At 41.5% G+C, this 19,493-nt stretch overlaps 1 protein-coding gene across 1 annotated transcript in view; it reads left to right on the top strand.

The window, feature by feature from the left end:
• Positions 1-610: 610 nt before the first annotated feature.
• Positions 611-19,493, top strand: part of LOC123441338 — a 45,781-nt gene continuing 26,898 nt past the window's right edge. Inside the window, exon 1 of the mRNA XM_045117818.1 lies at positions 611-661. Coding sequence (XP_044973753.1) covers positions 611-661 — 51 coding nt within the window. The remainder of the gene's footprint in view (positions 662-19,493) is intronic.

The following is a 19,493-nucleotide window of genomic DNA, read 5'->3' as shown; positions in this document are numbered from 1 at the left end:
CCGACGAACAACCCAGATAATTTCCATGTTGAACACAACCTCACACAATTCAAATCCCAGAAACCGCGCAACTTCTGTCATAACACCCCACATTACAAAGGAAACAGAATTACAATATTTATCTCCTTCCATACAAACACATTTTAAAAAGGAAATAAATTCAGCTCCCATCTTTCGAAGGAAACAAACTTACATTATTTATCTCCTTCGAGAGACATGCACGTCATAAGGTTCCCTATCCAGGTTGCTTGTGCGGTTACCAACCGTAGGATTGGTTTGGCCATGTCCCCACCATGGCGGATATGCATCCGGGAGTCGTGGGCGTGGTTAGAAATAGAACACCATCGACGCTCTTTGCTGGAGGGCCACTCACTGCAACCGCCACTGCAGGTAGGGCTGTAGGAGACAACGTCGTTGCGTCACTCTCGCCCGGGCCGGGAGCAGCCGAAGATGGGGAACCATTGCCGATGGCTCGAGGACCAATGCACCGCCTTCGCCATTGGTAGCTATGCTACATGATAGCCTCACCAAGGAAGAAGAAAGTTGCCATAGCTTGCCTGAGCGAGAGATGCCGAGACATGTCATTCACTGCGTGTGTCGTGGACAACCGATGCCCTCGCCGTTCGGGAGCCTGATGGTGGAGGACATCCATGAGTCCGGGGTAGTGGATTGTGCGCCACCGCCCACATTGGTGGGGAAACTTTCGTTGAGGCCATGGTTGTCCATGGGTCCCTTGCCTTCGACGTGATGAAGTATTTCCTCCAAATATGCCACTCGCTAGGTATTAGTTCTTTGAACTCAAGTGGTAATTTTGTACATATTTCGAGTACTCCTTCTTACTTCGTAGTATATAAGATATGTGTGAACACAACCTTCGTAAAGTTTGACCATATTTATACAAAAAATATCAAAATTGACAATACTAAAGTTATACAATATGAAAATTAAATTAGTGACACAACTAATTTATTTATTTTGTATCATGAATGTTGATATTTTTTTCTATAAAGTTGGTCAAACATTACAAAGTTTGACTTCACACAAATCTGTTATGAAAATTAAAAAATGACTGGAGGGAGTACGAAGGGAATGAAGCTCTAAACAATATCCCATCCATGGAACGAAGCATCATAGATTGCATCAACAAATGTACCTTCAAGACAGAATCATAATCAAAAAATAAATATTAGATAACCTTGCTTAGTTGTTGTTTATTCAATATTATTTCAATAAATTTTAATAGATTTATGTGATTTTAAATTTTATGTGAAGACGTGTTTATGGATCGTGTGTTACATGCGTGCTTACATCGTTGGCCATGAAACACATTCAAATGGCTCGGTATATAAACTCGCTAACAAATAAATAATATACAGAATAGATGTTTTTATTATAGATTATGATATGTGCATTGTACCCTTATACAAGCAAAATATATAGAGTTCAAAAGCATCTTTATTCCAGTATGGATGCTGCATAATAAAGAAGCATGCTCATGTACTTCGGATGGAAGCAAGAAAAAATGAAATTGTAAAGAAAACTAATATTGCCGCCACGATTGAGATGCAAACTATTATGTTATTCGTACCAAGTTAACCAAAAGTCATTGATAATATAGTGATCAATCACATGTTCGATAGAAGCATGAAAAAATTGACCAAAATTGTTAGATAATCAGTGATTAGTTACAAGTCGGACAAAATCATAACATGAACAAGAGAATCAAGATTGGAGGAGTCGATACCTAGGTCAAATGAGTGTATGTTGCCCGTGTGGAGGGGGCGAATCCTGTAATCTTCCTCGCATGTTGGCTTCGTTGGGAAACTAAGATGGTGCTACATCATGGTGGATGAGAGAAGGTTGGATCTAACCTTAGTGTAGATGTTTTGTGGCGGCAGCGAGGATGTTGGGAGCTCGCTCGTGCTCGTGGTGGATAATGTCGTGATCTTTGTGGAACTCACGACCGCATCAGGAATGGGAGTTCATGGCGTAGAAAACCAGGGCGACATGGCAATGCGAGCTTGTCGATAGGGATTATTCATGGAGTACGGGAGCTGGGGAAGATGGTTGGGTGGCTTTGGGTAGGCGAAATTAATGTTGGGGAACGTCGCATGGGAAACAAAAATTTTCCTACGCGCACGAAGACCTATCATGGTGATGTCCATCTACGAGAGGGGATGAGTGATCTACGTACCCTTGTAGATCGTACAGCAGAAGCGTTAGAGAACGCGGTTGATGTAGTGGAACGTCCTCACGTCCCTCGATCCGCCCCGCGAACAATCCCGCGATCAGTCCCACGATCTAGTACCGAACGGACGGCACCTCCGCGTTCAGCACACGTACAGCTCGACGATGATCTCGGCCTTCTTGATCCAGCAAGAGAGACGGAGAGGTAGAAGAGTTCTCCGGCAGCGTGACGGCGTTCCGGAGGTTGGTGATGACCTTGTCTCAGCAGGGCTCCGCCCGAGCTCCGCAGAAACTCGATCTAGAGGAAAAACCGTGGAGGTATGTGGTCGGGCAGCCGTGAGAAAGTCGTCTCAAATCTGCCCTAAAAGCTCCATATATATAGGAGGAGGGAGGGGGACCTTGCCTTGGGGTCCAAGGGACCCTCAAGGGGTCGGCCGAGCCAAGGGGGGGAGGACTCCCCCCCCCAAACCGAGTTGGACTTGGTTTGGTGGGAGGAGTCCCCCTCCCTTCCCACTTCCTCCCTCCTTTTTTTCCTTTTCCTTTGACTTCTTTTTCTTGGCGCATAGGCCCCCTTGGGGCTGTCCCACCAGCCCACTAAGGGCTGGTGTGTCTCCCCAAAGCCTATGGGCTTCCCCGGGGTGGGTTGCCCCCCCCCCCCCCCGGTGAACTCCCGGAACCCATTCGTCATTCCCGGTACATTCCCGGTAACTCCGAAAATCTTTCGGTAATCAAATGAGGTCATCCTATATATCAATCTTCGTTTCCGGACTATTCCGGAAACCCTCGTGACGTCCGTGATCTCATCCGGGACTCCGAACAACATTCGGTAACCAACCATATAACTCAAATACGCATAAAACAACGTCGAACCTTAAGTGTGCAGACCCTGCGGGTTCGAGAACTATGTAGACATGACCCGAGAGACTCCTCGGTCAATATCCAATAGTGGGACCTGGATGCCCATATTGGATCCTACATATTCTACGAAGATCTTATCGTTTGAACCTCAGTGCCAAGGATTCGTATAATCCCGTATGTCATTCCCTTTGTCCTTCGGTATGTTACTTGCCCGAGATTCGATCGTCAGTATCCGCATACCTATTTCAATCTCGTTTACCGGCAAGTCTCTTTACTCGTTCCGCAATACAAGATCCCGCAACTTACACTAAGTTACATTGCTTGCAAGGCTTATGTGTGATGTTGTATTACCGAGTGGGCCCCGAGATACCTTTCCGTCACACGGAGTGACAAATCCCAGTCTTGATCCATACTAACTCAACTAACACCTTCGGAGATACCTGTAGAGCATCTTTATAGTCACCCAGTTACGTTGCGACGTTTGATACACACAAAGCATTCCTCCGGTGTCAGTGAGTTATATGATCTCATGGTCATAGGAATAAATACTTGACACACAGAAAACAGTAGCAACAAAATGACACGATCAACATGCTACGTCTATTAGTTTGGGTCTAGTCCATCACGTGATTCTCCCAATGACGTGATCCAGTTATCAAGCAACAACACCTTGTTCATAATCAGAAGACACTGACTATCATTGATCAACTGGCTAGCCAACTAGAGGCATGCTAGGGACGGTGTTTTGTCTATGTATCCACACATGTAAATGAGTCTTCATTCAATACAATTATAGCATGGATAATAAACTATTATCTTGATACAGGAATTATAATAATAACTATACATTTATTATTGCCTCTAGGGCATAATTCCAACAATTAATGCATAATAACTAACAAGGGATCATCGGTAGAACATGGCGGCAAAATTGGGGGTGTAGCATGCAAAAAATATGATGCATTTTGGAAGCAATCTCAGCCGTGAGATAGAAAACTCATCGACTCCCATTCATATATATCACATAATTTTTATACACCATTAACTCCACGCCTTGTAATAAAACTCTTACCAAATACTCCGTCCATCCACATACAATTTACATTTTTAATGAATCACCCCACGGGGAGGGGGGGGGTTCCTCACCTAAATATATTTGTGAAGCTTCAACATAGTACATGTTTAATTATTTAATTACGTTGGTAAAACACATAATCACATGGATCTAGAAGAGAGGTATAGCCGCCACGAGGAGACGACCACCTTTTCACAAGGTCTAGGGGAGACCAAAGACTAATGTCATCTACAATTTTCGTAATGGTCGTGTTACAACTTATAGACTCTCCTCGAAATGTCTTGGAATTCCTTGCATACCAGATCTTCAAAATAGCCAAGAGGATGAAAGGCCATACTTTTCAGTCCAGACCGGTTGGAATGACGCGGTCCTAGAGGCACGTGATAAAGGTATCTGGGTTGACTGCTAGATGTTGCCATATCCTTGCCGAGAGTGGACAAGAAATGAAAATATGCTCCAAGTCTTCAACATCATTGTTGCCACGTGAGTAGTAAGCATTATCGATGATGTTCTTGAAGGTAAGGTTAGCACTTAAGTTTAGTCTATCCCTGAATAGTAACCATGCAAAGATCTGAACTTTTTTAGGAGCTCTTTTGTGCCAAATAGATATGGAAAATCAGCATTCATCGTGGCTTTGAAAGAGAAGATCATATAACGTTTTTATGGAGAATTTCTTCCCACCGATGAGAAAGTGTAAGTCTGGCCCCGTAGACGTCATGAAATCCTGCAACATATATGATAACATATCTAACTTTTGCAAGATTGCAAAGGTCATGCAGTTTCACATGTTAGATTCTAGGACAAATTGTAATATATATCTACCATGAGCAAAGGTAGGGAAAGGCTACATATAGTCGTTTGAGAGTAGCCAAGTGTTATACCAAAAATAAGTCGTAGAACCATTATTGGTGAGCACAAAGGAAATTTTTTGTAGGTCAGGGATGTCACATTTTATGGGTTTGCAAAACATTGTTTGGTGGGATTTTGAAGCAATGAAAACATCGACGTGTTGTAGACTAATCCGGTAAAGACATGGTTTGGTGGAAGGGAGTAGGGATTTGCCAAAAAGTTTATACACAAAATTACTGCTGTAAAATTTTCATACTCATACCAACCATTTTTTTCGAGTTTATAAATGTTGTTCCAAGCAATCAAGAATTAAGATTCAGTAGAAGTCTCTTTGGTAAAAAAAAATGGTCCACGAAAATCATCTACATATTTAAGTATGTTTTTTGGAATTTAAAAAGACTGACATGAAATACATGGTGGTGGCATCTATGAAGGAGGAAAGTAGAAGTAAGTGATCACCTTTCAAAAGTAATTTTGCATGCCAACCAAAGAAATTTTGCGTCAATCTTCTAGGATTGGAAGTAACATGTTGGAGGGCAACCGAATGGGTTAAAATGGTTGTACTAAATAGACCTGTGGGAAGGAGGAGACGTTAGTGCACAAGATAGCGGCATTGGTGGAAGACGTGCCTAGCGTGACGTTAATTGGTACACGGGTTGTTTTGGCAAAGTTGATATTAAGGCCAATAGTCGTTGAGAACGTGACCAGGATACTTCTTAGTTTATAGGCGTCAGAGGCCAAAACAGATGCAATGATAAGAGCGTCGTTCACGTATTGCAATGTTAGGGGGGCAGGGGCAAGTGTGTGAAGATAGGGTGATGTAGAAGCACGAGTTCAGCATCATAAAGGATTAGTGGGTGAAGCATATATGCAATTATGGGGATAGTGGGTCAACCCGGCGCGACCTGTTCTTGCAATTAATCCACTTACTTGAAACTTGATTTAAAAGAATAATAGTTCTCCAAGTGTTGAGAATGCTATGGATCAACGAGCATTTTTTCAAGTGTTTTGAAATAACCCGAGCGAATGATGGATACAATGTACTTTGGTTTTTGCGAAAGTCATTATTCTAAAACTAAGTTTTTTTCAAGAAAATTATCTATGTCTACACTACAATATATATACCATACGAAAATATATATTTCATGATGAATCTAATGATATTGATTTGGAATTATAAATATTGTTTTATATAAATGTATTCAAAGTTTATAAGGTTTGAATCTGAATATCTAATAGACACTACATTTTGGCATGGAGGGGTATTTTTTAAGATCATGGTTCTTGACCAACATGAAGGGACCATCACCATAACAATTTAATCTTTGATCTCTCCTCACACATTTGTGACTCTAGTAATTTTTTTGGTATAAGTGCACACTTTCTCATGCGGTGTCATGAAAACAACTTCAATGTCTCTTTATGTTATAACCAGAGCAATAAGGCCTTCCCGGTGCTCCATGTGTACATGTGGTAAGCATGTCATGTTGAAAAAGATGACATAGCAAAGCAATTAAGGAAGAGAGAGATAACTTTAATGAGCCAAGGAAGAAATGATGCCAAACGCCTCAACGTACTCAAACCACTTAAATGAAGGAATCTTACTCTATGCACAAAATAGTTTAGTTTCTCAATAAATGAATTAAGGAAGTTAGCTATTAAAAAGCCAAGCACCTATGCATTGGTGATTTTAGTTGCTAAACTCTTTCACGCACTTATCACTCCATCTAAGCACCCGTGCACTGAAAGAGGCCTAAAACTCGGGTTGTTGCTTGTGACACTCGTGTTGTTCAAGAACATAGAAGTCAAAGAAGTAAAATAAGTGGTATCTTCATGGAAGGAAACTTCATTTAAAAACAACAAACACGAAGTAAATGTTACCGGTCTAGTTCATGATAATACCTATATTTTTCTAAATACTTATAATATATATTGAACAAGTATGTAAGGAATTACATGTACACTTTATTGATGGTGATACCCTAGCTAATAATTAAATATTAAAATAGTATAACTTGAGACCATGATAGTGCAACACCAAGGAAGGGTCAATATTAGTAGAGACACAAATCTAGTAGTTTTTCTGTACTCGTATGTTACTCGGAGGGTTGTGGCACATCGACCAAGTATGAGTGTGAGTAACACAATTTGTGGTTAACAAGGATATGAATATCATGTGGATAGAAGAGTTATAGACAGGATATGCCATATATCTCAAATCATGTAGAAAAGGAGAACAATATTCCATTCTGTTAGAGCATATATCTCCATATGTGGTTTTGGTAATTGATGACAATTCCTATGGACTAATGGTTGCCTTAAGTTACATTTATAGGATTTGTCCATAGGCACTTCTTGAAGTCCATTTGTTGGGTTCAAGGACTTTATATGATGACCAAGATGGTATTCAAGGTATTATCCAAAGAATGGTCATAGAGACACATGGTTGATCAAGATCTGAGACAAAGAGTAAATCAAGATGATCAACACACAAAGCGTACAAGATGTACCGAGAGGGATCAAGTGATCCCATGGTATGGTAAGCATTGTCCATTACGTGTTTGTGTACTAACCCATGGTCTTTGTGAGAGTTCTATGTAGGGGGTAGGTGTGTTTCCATGGGCTTGCGTCAAAGGGAAGATCTCATACAACCCATGAAGTATGACGTCAAGTTGTGATCGTCATCAAGATTGCGATGTGCAAGTTCAAGTGGATCAGCATGAAGATATCATGCTTGAAGCTTGCCGTCCATTATGGTGGCAATGGACTTGTGAAGATATGCTGAAGAGTGGCTCACCCATAGTGAGTATGGGGGAGCAATCAACTAGTCTTCATCAAGCCAACGCAATCAAGAAAGGTGGTCCATCTTGAGGAAGCCAAGATCATCATCATCTAGCTCAAGAGGACGAGGTGCAAGGCATAGGTTTGCCCTTGATAGGTTTTCTGTTTAGGATAGATTGTTGTACTATCAAGGGGGGCTCTCCTGTGAGTAGCTTGATCGTATCGTTCGTTGAGAGCTCAAACCATTTGCATCCTTGCATCATACTTCTTGGTTCTTGTTTGGTGTTTCTCTTTGTGAGTTTTAGAGCTTATGGTCATCTTCATGACAAGCTCGAGTTCATCGAAAATGGAGTCCATATGCATCTACTATGATGTTTTCGATGTTGGAGTTTTTGCGGGTTCTTCATCCATAGATGACTCACATCTCTATATCATTGGCTTTTTCAACAATGATATAGAGATGTGAAAGTTTGGGTAGCTCTTGTCGTCCTGAATACAACAAGCTTGGGTTTGCTCGATTCGGAGCTCGTATGCGAAAGTTATGGCTGTTTCAGTGGCGAGCGGTAGTACCGCTGGACCTAGTGGTAGTACCGCTGGACCTAGCGGTAGTACCGCTAGAGCTGGCGGTAGTACCGCTCCTCGTTAGCGGTAGTACCGCTCCAAGATTTTAGTACCGTCATCTTTGCGGTTGTACCGCGTCGGACATTTTTGCGAAGACTTTCTTGGCGGTGGTTGGCCTGGTAGTATCTTTGCGCTACCATGGGCTCAGCGGTAGTACCGCTGCAGCCAGCGGTAGTACCGCTGGAGGGTCATCGGTAGTACCGCTGGAGCCAGCGGTAGTACTGCTGGGCTCGGGCTGTAAGTGGGGGTAACGGTGTGATTCCTTCCCCCACTATATAAAGGGGGTCTTCTTCCCCCTTGGTCTTATCCATCCGTTGAGCTCTTGTTCTACCTACATTGTTGACATTCTTAGAGCTTGCTTACTCTCAATCCCTCCAATGATTCTTGCTTGTTCTTGAGGGAAAAGAGAGAGGAGATCTAGATCCACATCTCCACCAATCACTTTCTCCTCTATGTGAGGGGAACCCCTTGGATCTATATCTTGGAGTTCTTTGTGAGCTCCTTGTTTTTCCTCTCATATTTCTCCATAGCTTTCGTTGTTGTGGAGGGATTTGAGTGTGAGGGACTTGACCACTTCATGTGTTCTTGCCATTGCATTGGTTGCATCGGGTTGAGTTCTCCACGGTGATACGTGGAAGTGAAGTTTGAGAAGCTTATTACCTTTCGTACTTAGTACCCTAGATATTGTTCTTCGTGGATGCTTTGGCGTCCTAGAAGCTTGGTGGTGTCTCGGAGCTCAATCATTGTGGTGTGAAGATCCGGGCAAGCATCGGGGTCTCCAATTAGGTTGTGGAGATTGCCCCGAGCAATTTGTACGGGTACCGATAACCGCCCCCAAGGGTTGCCACGTGTACGGGTTCGGTGACCGCCCCCAAGGTTTGCCATTTGTACGGGTTCGGTGACCGCCCTCAAGGGTCCCTTAGTGGAATCACGGCATCTTGCATTGTGCGAGGGCGTGAGGAGATTACGGTGGCCTTAGTGGCATCTTGGGGAGCATTGTGCCTCCACACCTCTCCAATGGATATTAGCATCCGCAAGGGTGTGAACTTCGGGATACATCATCGTCTCCGCGTACCTGAGTTACCTCTTACCCGAACCCTTTACTTATGCACTTTACTTTGTGATAGCCATATTGTCTCTTGTCATATATCTTCCTATCACTTAGTTGTTTATCTTGCTTAGCATAAGTTGTTGGTTCACATAGGTGAGCCTAGTTGTTTGAGGTTTTGTGCTTGACATATTAAACGTTAGTTTTATTCCGCATTTGTTCAAGCTTAAACCTTAATTATTTTAAAGCGCCTATTCACCCCCCTCTAGGCGACATCCACGTCCTTTCAATTGGTATCAGAGCTAGGTCTCTCTTTATTAGGTTTAACCATCTAGAGAGTAAGAATGTCGACTAGGGGTTTAGGATTCACTGACACTCTTAGTTTCGATGGCACAAATTTTGATGTTTGGGTAATTCGCATGCTTAATCACTTTCGGGTCTTGGACCCAAATTTAGAGCGAATTGTAGATATGGGTTTTTCTCCTCCAAAGGATTCTCAAAATATATCTTTAGAGGATGATAAAAACTCTTATCTCAATGCTCAAGCTTCTAATGTGCTTTTTGATGCTTTGAGCAATGTAGTTATATTTCAACTCATGCCATTCCGGGATGCTCATGATTTGTGGACAAAGCTTCAAGATAAATATTGTGTGTCCAAGATTTGCATGGATGATTGTTCTCCCTCCACCTCCGGTCGTGTGGTCTTCTCAACTTCATCTACTTCACCTACATGTCGATTGCCACAAGGTAACGATATGGTGAGTAGTGGTGACCATTGCAATAATGAAAGTGGGTTTATTGTTGATGATCCTTCATCACTATATTATTGCAATGCTTCATCTTTGGGCGTTAACACTTCGAGCACTCTAAATGTTTCACATTCTTGTGTTGATAGTCCGTGCATATCATGTAAAAACTGCATGTCTAAATCTCATGATGATATGCCTCCTATATCTTGTTGCCATGATAAAAATGTATATATTTCCTCGAGTTGTTGTGGTAACAAGTTATAGGAAATTCATCACTCCATGGAACAAGATGTGGCCTTGAATGATGCTTCAAGGGATCCTACATCATCATCTATTGTGACTCACTTTTGCCTTATGGCTAAGGCTTCAAAGGTATCTCCTACTTTGAATTCCAATATATCTCATGATGATGATGTTGATGATAATGGGGATGAGGATAATGATAAAGAGAGTGATAATATTGCATCCTTAAAAATTAAGGGTGAAATGATTTTTAAATCTCTTTATAATAATAAACTTGCTTGTTCCAACTTCTTGGAAATCATGTCTATTGCCACTGAGGGCAAGAAATAGATTGAGGAGTTGGAAGCTCATCTTGAGGAGCATGAGGCCACCATTGATACAATGGAAGGTCATGAGCGTGATTACGCTAATGAGATCGCAGAGCTATCTCAAGCTCTTGATAATGAACAAACCACCAAGGAATCTCTTAAGGAAACCTTTGCTCTAGAATTATCTAGATTAAAGGGATCCTATGATAGAGCTCTCGAGGTGGCTAATGATTTTAGAACTAAAAATGATAAGCTTGAAGTTGCACATGCTAAACTTCTTGAGGACTATGAGCACCTCTAAAATGGCTCAAGGGCTATTAAGAGCTCGCTCATTGAACTCACCGAGTCTCATGCTCAACTTGAAGCTTCATATGCTAAAGAGCTTGCCAAGGTGCCTTCTCCTCCTATTGCTAATGATGATGCTTGTGCTACTAACTCTACTTCTTGTGAAGCATCCATTTTTAAGGAGAATGTTGAGCTAAGGGCTCAACTTGAGTTGCTATCTAGCAATTATGGGAAATTGGAAGAAAGTCATGTAATGCTCACAAGCTCTCATGATGATCTTCTAGCATCCCATAATGTGCTAAAATTAGCTCATGAGGCTATTACTACCAAGGTAACATCGAGTGAGCCTCATGTGGACATTAGCACTACTTCTAGTCAAAAAGCTATATTGCCATGTGCTAGTCCTTGTAATTCATCTACTCATAATGTTGCTACATCTTGTGATGAATTATTTTCCATGCCTTGTTTCTCTAACAATGAAGCTTATACTTCCTCTAGTACTTGTGTTGATACTAACCATGTAGAGGAAATCAAAGAGCTCAAGGCCCAAGTCACTTTCTTGAAGAAAGACTTGGAAAATAGTCATGAAGGGATGTCCACACTCAACAATGTCTTGTGTGGACAAAAATCCCCGAATGATAAAAATGGACTTGGATTCAACTCCAACAAGAAGAAGAAGTCCAAAAGCTTCAAGAAGAAGGGCCAAGAACAAGTCAAGAATTCGGCCAAGATTATTTGCTTCAAGTGCAAAATTGAAGGGCACCATGTTAGATCTTGCCCACGAAATAAGAAGCCCCAAAGTCACAAGCAACAAGGGAAGAGGCCACAAGTGCACTCACATATTCAATTACAAGTTGAAGAAAGGCCCCTTCCCAAGAAGACCCAAGCCAACAATCCTCATGTTGAGAAATCAATAGGGAAGAAATTAAAGGGTAGATGTTGCTACTTATGTCGTGAGAAGGGTCACTTCGCTTCTTCTTGCACGAGAGGTAATTTATCCAACCCAATCATTATTGATGATATCTATTCTCTTGGGAAGGATAAGGTTGACAATGTGTTTGCCAAGTTTGTTGGTACTCAAAGTGGTGTGAAGAAAAGCACCATTAGGGTTGCCAAGCCTATTGTGACTAACCTCTTAGGACCCAACGTGATTGGGGACCAACAAGCTCAAACTTGATCAATAGGTATTTGTGGAGGACATTAGAGACTTGGATACATAATGAAGAATTAATGGGTCTTCATCATTCATATTATCTCAAGCCAAGTCATTTGGATTATCGAGTTTCTATCTTATATCCAATGTGCCTCCTTACGGAACTTGTACTTAAACTATTTACATTGTTAGTTGCTTGCCCCTTTTGCATGTTGTGGTTTTGTACCTTGCATGTGTTTGTATATGTTGTGCTTCCAACTTGCTTATCTTGAGTAAGCAAATATGTGTATGTTGGTTTGCATATCATGTACATGTGAGTCTTGTATTGAGCCTTATTGCATCTTGTTTGTATCTTTGATTGGCTCTTGTGAGATATTAATGGATTATTTCATTATGGGGGAGTGATGTGCTTTGCACACCTCACGACCCTATAAATGTGTATACATGGGGAATACCACTTATTATTGATATTTCAAGATTATCTAGTTTCTATGCGGTATGTCTTACTCATGAGAGATTCAAATTCTAAATGGTCCATTAATTATCTCTTGTTGGTTTTTCGTTTGCCACTTGTTAATATTGTTGGGTTATCACATTATGGGGGAGTAATATGCTATGTGCATATTACAAGCCTAGAGAATGTGTACATTTGAGGTATTGCCACTTAGTGTTGATATTGTAAATTATCTTGTTCCTAGGTGGCATGTTTGCTCTACAAGTGTCATTTGCTTGCGTTTTATGGGTAAAGATGATCTTGGATATATTTGCGATCTACCAATGAGTATCATTTCCAAAATACTTCTTGTCCTTGACAATTGGTATTCCCATCATGTGGTAGGAATTGCTAATCGTCTTTACATTGGATTTTGTGTTTCGTTTGTCTTCCTTGCCTCTTGTGGATCTATTTTAACTTGTCTAGTGTTTTTATAGATATAGAGAAAGTGATGATCCCATCTTGTGCATTTTGTATTTAAATACAAATTCTATATAATGCACAACCCTTGGGGAGCTATCCTATTTTCTTTAGAACACTCTCTTTATTCGCCCATCATAAAATATTTTGATCCCCATCAAGTGTATGTTGATGGGAGACAAGTCTTGCTCTTTATGATGCTTTGTGCCATCATGAAAATTTGTCGAGGGTTTGGTTTGTTGGAACCTAGCTCTCTTTTGGAAACTAGATACCCCGTGTGTGCTTTCCTTCAATTGGTATCTTGTTTCCTTTTATTTGGCATGTGTCAATGGATATCTCATTCCTTGAGGTATCTTTTCATTGATATCCTTCAAGTGATAGTTTTTAGTTTGGTATCTTATTATCACTTGATACTTTTTCTTTTTATGTTTTATCAACTTCGTGTTGAGTTGATTCTTGAAAGCCTTGAGCATGCATATTTACTCCATACAACTTCTTTTGCTTGCTTTCTTTCTTTCACCCAATATATAGGGGAAACTCCACCTTGTCATAAATTGGCAAAGTGTGCATGAAATTCAAATTCATATCTATATGCACATATGCATGTGGAGTTTGTCCTATGTATTGTTGGTTTTCTAACTCTTTGGTCCCAATGAGTTTGGGCACCATTTTGTTTGTTTTGTTGTTCCAGGAACAATTGGAGATGCATTGGATGCTCGGCTCACCTATAAGGAAGGTGTTGTGACCATGTGATTATTGGAGCCAAGTTAGGATGATCAAAGAACAACTATCTACTACATCAATCCAGTGTTGTCTCGGTAACAAGTATCTACTTCATGCATTCTTTTCTTGCAAAGGGACCTGCCTTTTCTTTTCAGGTTGCATCATGGCATGAATCTCTTGATTCGTTCGTGTAGTACTTGTTTCCTTCTCAAAGCATCCGAACGATGATGTCTTATTGCTAGTTGGGATGTCTTTGATGTTCGTATGATTGGAAGTTCATTTCGTACAATAAGAAAATATTAGGCCATGTGCTATGCTTCCAAGCAGAGATCTTATTGATATATTTATGACTTCCTTTTGGATATCTTGTTTGTTCCTTCTTGTAACCATTTCATGTGTACATCCTTCTTTGTGGATATATATATCATCATGACTGTCTTCTACTTAGAATCTTTTACACATGAGAGAAGTTACATCTCAAATTGATATCCTCTTTTCTTTCACATCCACCGTTGCTTTTCCTTTTTCAATTTTTGGTGGCTTCGTGAAAGGATTTGTCTTGAGTGCGCATCTTATTTTCCTACATCTTGATGCACTCTTTGGCCGTGAAGATTATTTTTCCTCTTGCTTGTCTTGATGAGGGTTTTGTCATTTCGATTGGTATCCCTCCTCTCTTGACAAGGTTCTTATTTCCTATCTTCACCATGGGTTGTCCCAAGCGTTGGTTCTTATTTTGTTTATTAGTAAGCTTGTGAACCCATTTTCTAGTATGTGTGTGTGGGAATGATATGTCTTGCGCTTTGTGTCTCATTTCATCAAGACTATGTTGATGAGTAATGCTCATCCTTATCTTAGTCTGCTCAAGTGCCTTGCCATGACTCACACACATTATTTTGGTTGAGCCTATTCTGAAGTTGCTTCTTTTACATGTTGCTCAACCACTTGTTTTGTGCAAGAGATTTGCTTATTGTCTCATCTTTCTTCTTGCACCCGTTGTGTGTTTTTATTAATTTTGGGGGAGCAACGGTCCTATTTTGTGCACTTGTATCATATACAAAAATCTCTTATTAGTGCACAAATCATGGGGAGCTTCTCTAGTTTTGATAAAACACTCCGTTGCTTTTATCATAATATCTTTTATTCATGTGGTTCGAAGGACCATATGATTGTTTGTTCCATCCAGTATTTTTTTGATTGCTTGCCTTTATTTTGGTATGTCCTTGTGGCATACGATTCTTTTATTTGCAATATTTCGGTCCTCAATATAGTTTGTTTTCCTCCAACTACTTATCATTGTATTTGTGTATTTCTTTGCACTCATTTGCTGAGAAGTACACACTTTTTGGAGGACCACCAAATATATTGGCTTTCCAAACTTTTCGTCCATTTTGGCAATCGATGCCAATGGGGGAGAAGTTTAGAGAGTTTACTTTGGATATGTTTAGAGGGGTTTGCTTTTATTGGGTAAGCATTTACATCTTGCACGCATGCATTATTGTTTTGTATGTGTGCGGTTGGTTATGCTTATTTCCTTATATAAACTCTCTTGAAGTAGTTGTCATCCATTACCAAAATGTGGGAGATTGTTAGAGCATATATCTCCATATGTGGTTTTGGTAATTGATGACAATTCATATGGACTAATGGTTGCCTTAAGTTACATTTATAGGATTTGTCCATAGGCACTTCTTGAAGTCCATCTGTTGGGTTCAAGGAGTTTATATGATGACCAAGATGGTATTCAAGGTATTATCCAAAGAATGGTCATAGAGACACATGGTTGATCAAGATCTGAGACAAAGAGTAAATCAAGATGATCAACACACAAAGCGTACAAGATGTACCGAGAGGGATCAAGTGATCCCATGGTATGGTAAGCATTGTCCATTACGTGTTTGTGTACTAACCCATGGTCTTTGTGAGAGTTCTATGTGGGGGTTAGGTGTGTTTCCATGGGCTTGCGTCAAAGGGAAGATCTCATACAACCCATGAAGTATGACGTCAAGTTGTGATCGTCATCAAGATTGCGATGTGCAAGTTCAAGTGGATCAGCACGAAGATATCATGCTTGAAGCTTGCCGTCCATTGTGGTGGCAATGGACTTGTGAAGATATGCTGAAGAGTGGCTCACCCATAGCGAATATGGGGGAGCAATCAACTAGTCTTCATCAAGCCAACGCAATCAAGAAAGGTGGTCCATCTTGAGGAAGCCAAGATCATCATCATCTAGCTCAAGAGGACGAGGTGCAAGGTATAGGTTTGCCCTTGATAGGTTTTCTGTTTAGGATAGATTGTTGTACTATCAAGGGGGGCTCTCCTGTGAGTAGCTTGATCGTATCGTTCGTTGAGAGCTCACACCATTTGCATCCTTGCATCATACTTCTTGGTTCTTGTTTGGTGTTTCTCTTTGTGAGTTTTAGAGCTTATGGTCATCTTCATGACAAGCTCGAGTTCATCGAAAATGGAGTCCATATGCATCTACCATGATGTTTTCGATGTTGGAGTTTTTGCCGGTTCTTCATTCATAGAGGACTCACATCTCTATATCATTGGCATTTTCAACAATGATATAGAGATGTAAAAGTTTGGGTAGCTCTTGTCGTCCTGAATCCAACAAGGTTGGGTTTGCTCGATTCGGAGCTCGTATGCGAAAGTTATGGCTGTTTCAGTGGCGAGCGGTAGTACCGCTAGAGCTGGCGGTAGTACCGCTATCCCAACGGTAGTACCGCCCCTAGTCAGCGGTAGTACCGCTCCAAGATTTTAGTACCGTCATCTTTGCGGTTGTACTGCGTGGGACATTTTTGCGAAGACATTCTTGGCGGTGGTTGGCCTGGTAGTATCTTTGCGCTACCATGGGCTCAACGGTAGTACCGCTGCAGCCAGCGGTAGTACCGTTGGAGGGTCATCGATAGTACCGCTGCAGCCAGCGGTAGTACCGCTGGAGGGTCATCGGTAGTACCGCTCGAGCCAGCGGTAGTACCGCTGGGCTCGGGTGTGGGGGTAACGGTCTGATTCCTTCCCCCACTATATAAAGGGGGTCTTCTTCTACCTCCATTGTTGACATTCTTAGAGCTTGCTTACTCTCAATCCCTCCAATGATTCTTGCTTGTTCTTGAGGGAAAAGAGAGAGGAGATCTAGATCCACATCTCCACCAATCACTTTCTCCTCTATGTGAGGGGAACCCCTTGGATCTAGATCTTGGAGTTCTTTGTGAGCTCCTTGTTCTTCCTCTCATATTTCTCCATAGCTTTCGTTGTTGTGGAGGGATTTGAGTGTGAGGGACTTGACCACTTCGTGTGTTCTTGCCATTGCATTGGTTGCATCGGTTTGAGTTCTCCACGGTGATACGTGGAAGTGAAGTTTGAGAAGCTTATTACCTTTCGTACTTAGTACCCTAGATATTGTTCTTCGTGGATGCTTTGGCGTCCTAGAAGCTTGGTGGTGTCTTGGAGCTCAATCATTATGGTGTGAAGCTCCGGGCAAGCGTCGGGGTCTCCAATTAGGTTGTGGAGATTGCCCCGAGCAATTTGTACGGGTACCGATAACCGCCCCCAAGGGTTGCCACGTGTACGGGTTCGGTGACCGCCCCCAAGGTTTTCCATTTGTACGGGTTCGGTGACCGCCCTCAAGGGTCCCTTAGTGGAATCACGACATCTTGCATTGTGCGAGGGCGTGAGGAGATTACGGTGGCCTTAGTGGCATCTTGGGGAGCATTGTGCCTCCACACCGCTCCAACGGAGATTAGCATCCGCAAGGGTGTGAACTTCGGGATACATCATCGTCTCCGCGTACCACGGTTATCTCTTACCCGAACCCTTTACTTATGCACTTTACTTTGTGATAGCCATATTGTCTCTTGTCATATATCTTGCTATCACTTAGTTGTTTATCTTGCTTAGCATAAGTTGTTGGTGCACATAGGTGAGCCTAGTTGTTTGAGGTTTTGTGCTTGACATATTAAACGTTAGTTTTATTCCGCATTTGTTCAAGCCTAAACCCTAATTATTTTAAAGCGCCTATTCACCCCCCCTCTAGGCGACATCCACGTCCTTTCACATTCCTACAAACCAAAGGGCATGATGATTACTAGAACAACGACAACCATCCCTACAAACATACACAAAATTATTTTGGTAATATGTTCACTACTTAGATTTGATGTTGTAGTTGATCTGAAGTAGTATTCAACAAATGCTCTCGTTCCTACAAAAACCAAATCACGATGTAACAAACCTCCCACCCGGTCATCCAATGAAACTGCTGATAGACCTCAAGTACTCTATGTTGATCTAGAAGTGTCAACCATGGCATGTATTGTGCCATTTCATAAGCCGTCGCCAACATCCTGAACTACATTTCAAAAACCCCGGATGTATTGACTCACATTCTTGCTACACGAGCAATGAGCGCACCACAGCATAGAAATATCATCCTATGCCGTCAATATCGTGTGCACTTGAGATGCTCAGTTTACTATCTTGAGAGTTAATAAATACCCACCTTGTCAATGATGTTTGCAAGTGCAAAAACAACATCCGCCTCTTGGAGAGCTTCATCAACACATGTGCTGAAACTAGAAGTATTTGTATCGCTTAGGTACTGCATAAGGGTGTATGCAAGCTCTCCTGACACAATGATATTTGTGGTTGACATTTTGGTTGAAGTGAACACCTTTCGAGGCAATGTCGTGAACAACTTATATGTTTCATGGTAACAATTAGATCCCATGTTGTTGCCATCAAAGCAATCATATATTGAGTTATGGCATGTAGATCGTCCTATGGAACAAAGAAGTAAGGGAAGGTAAAAGAAGTGCTACCTACATGCAAGGTAACTTCATGTGAAAATAACAAATACGAAGTAGACCTTAGTCCAGCTAATGACGGTACATATATCTTTTTGTTATTTGTTATTATAAGTAAGAATGCAGGCGCATATCATGTCTTTCCCGATGTATTTTGCAAAGGTATGTAAAAAACCATATATACAATTTCCTTATCGATTGACAGCTACATGATCATGGTTTAGGAAAGAACAAGGATGGGTTAGCATCACAAGGTGCAAAAAACTAGCATTGTGTGAAGTTTTATTCCAGACTTGATCACATCAAACTAGTATTATGTAGATGTAAATGGGTGGTGGTGGTGATGGGGGGAGGGGGAGGGGCCATTTCCTCCATTGACAATGATGAAGCTTCACCAATGACCGAGGAGAGCCACGTCGGGCGACGCCTTGAGCTCTTTCCTCGCGGCATCAAGAGGGGCCGAGATCACCGACGATAAGGATCCGATGACATCCTGCAGGTAACCAGGTTTGACACTAAGCAACTTCGACATGGACTTGACATACTTGTAGTAGTTAGAAATGAAGTCGACGACTTTGTGGAGGTAGGAGGGTATTCATTATCATTGAGTGTGTGGAAGGCTAAGAACTCACCAAAGGCGGTAAAGGGTTGTTGTATGAGTTACCTATGATTCTGCAAGAATGAGACTGATGATGAAGGATGGTTGTTGTCGACCGACGTAAGAAAGAAATGGATCTAGGTGTGTTACTAGCCCAATTTGTTTGGTACGCAACACCAATTCCTCTCGATTATATTATAGATTATAGAATACTCTGTCCTCACCAAACCGTCTTTTCCATGATTAACGAGGGAGTTTCTAGAGTGTCTACAATTATGGCAACAAGAATTAACAAGG

The sequence above is a fragment of the Hordeum vulgare genome, chromosome 3H (genome assembly GCF_904849725.1).
Source record: "Hordeum vulgare subsp. vulgare chromosome 3H, MorexV3_pseudomolecules_assembly, whole genome shotgun sequence".
Taxonomy (NCBI): domain Eukaryota; kingdom Viridiplantae; phylum Streptophyta; class Magnoliopsida; order Poales; family Poaceae; genus Hordeum; species Hordeum vulgare.
Note: the sequence above shows the minus strand (reverse complement) of the source record. Positions and strands in the feature narration are given on the sequence as shown.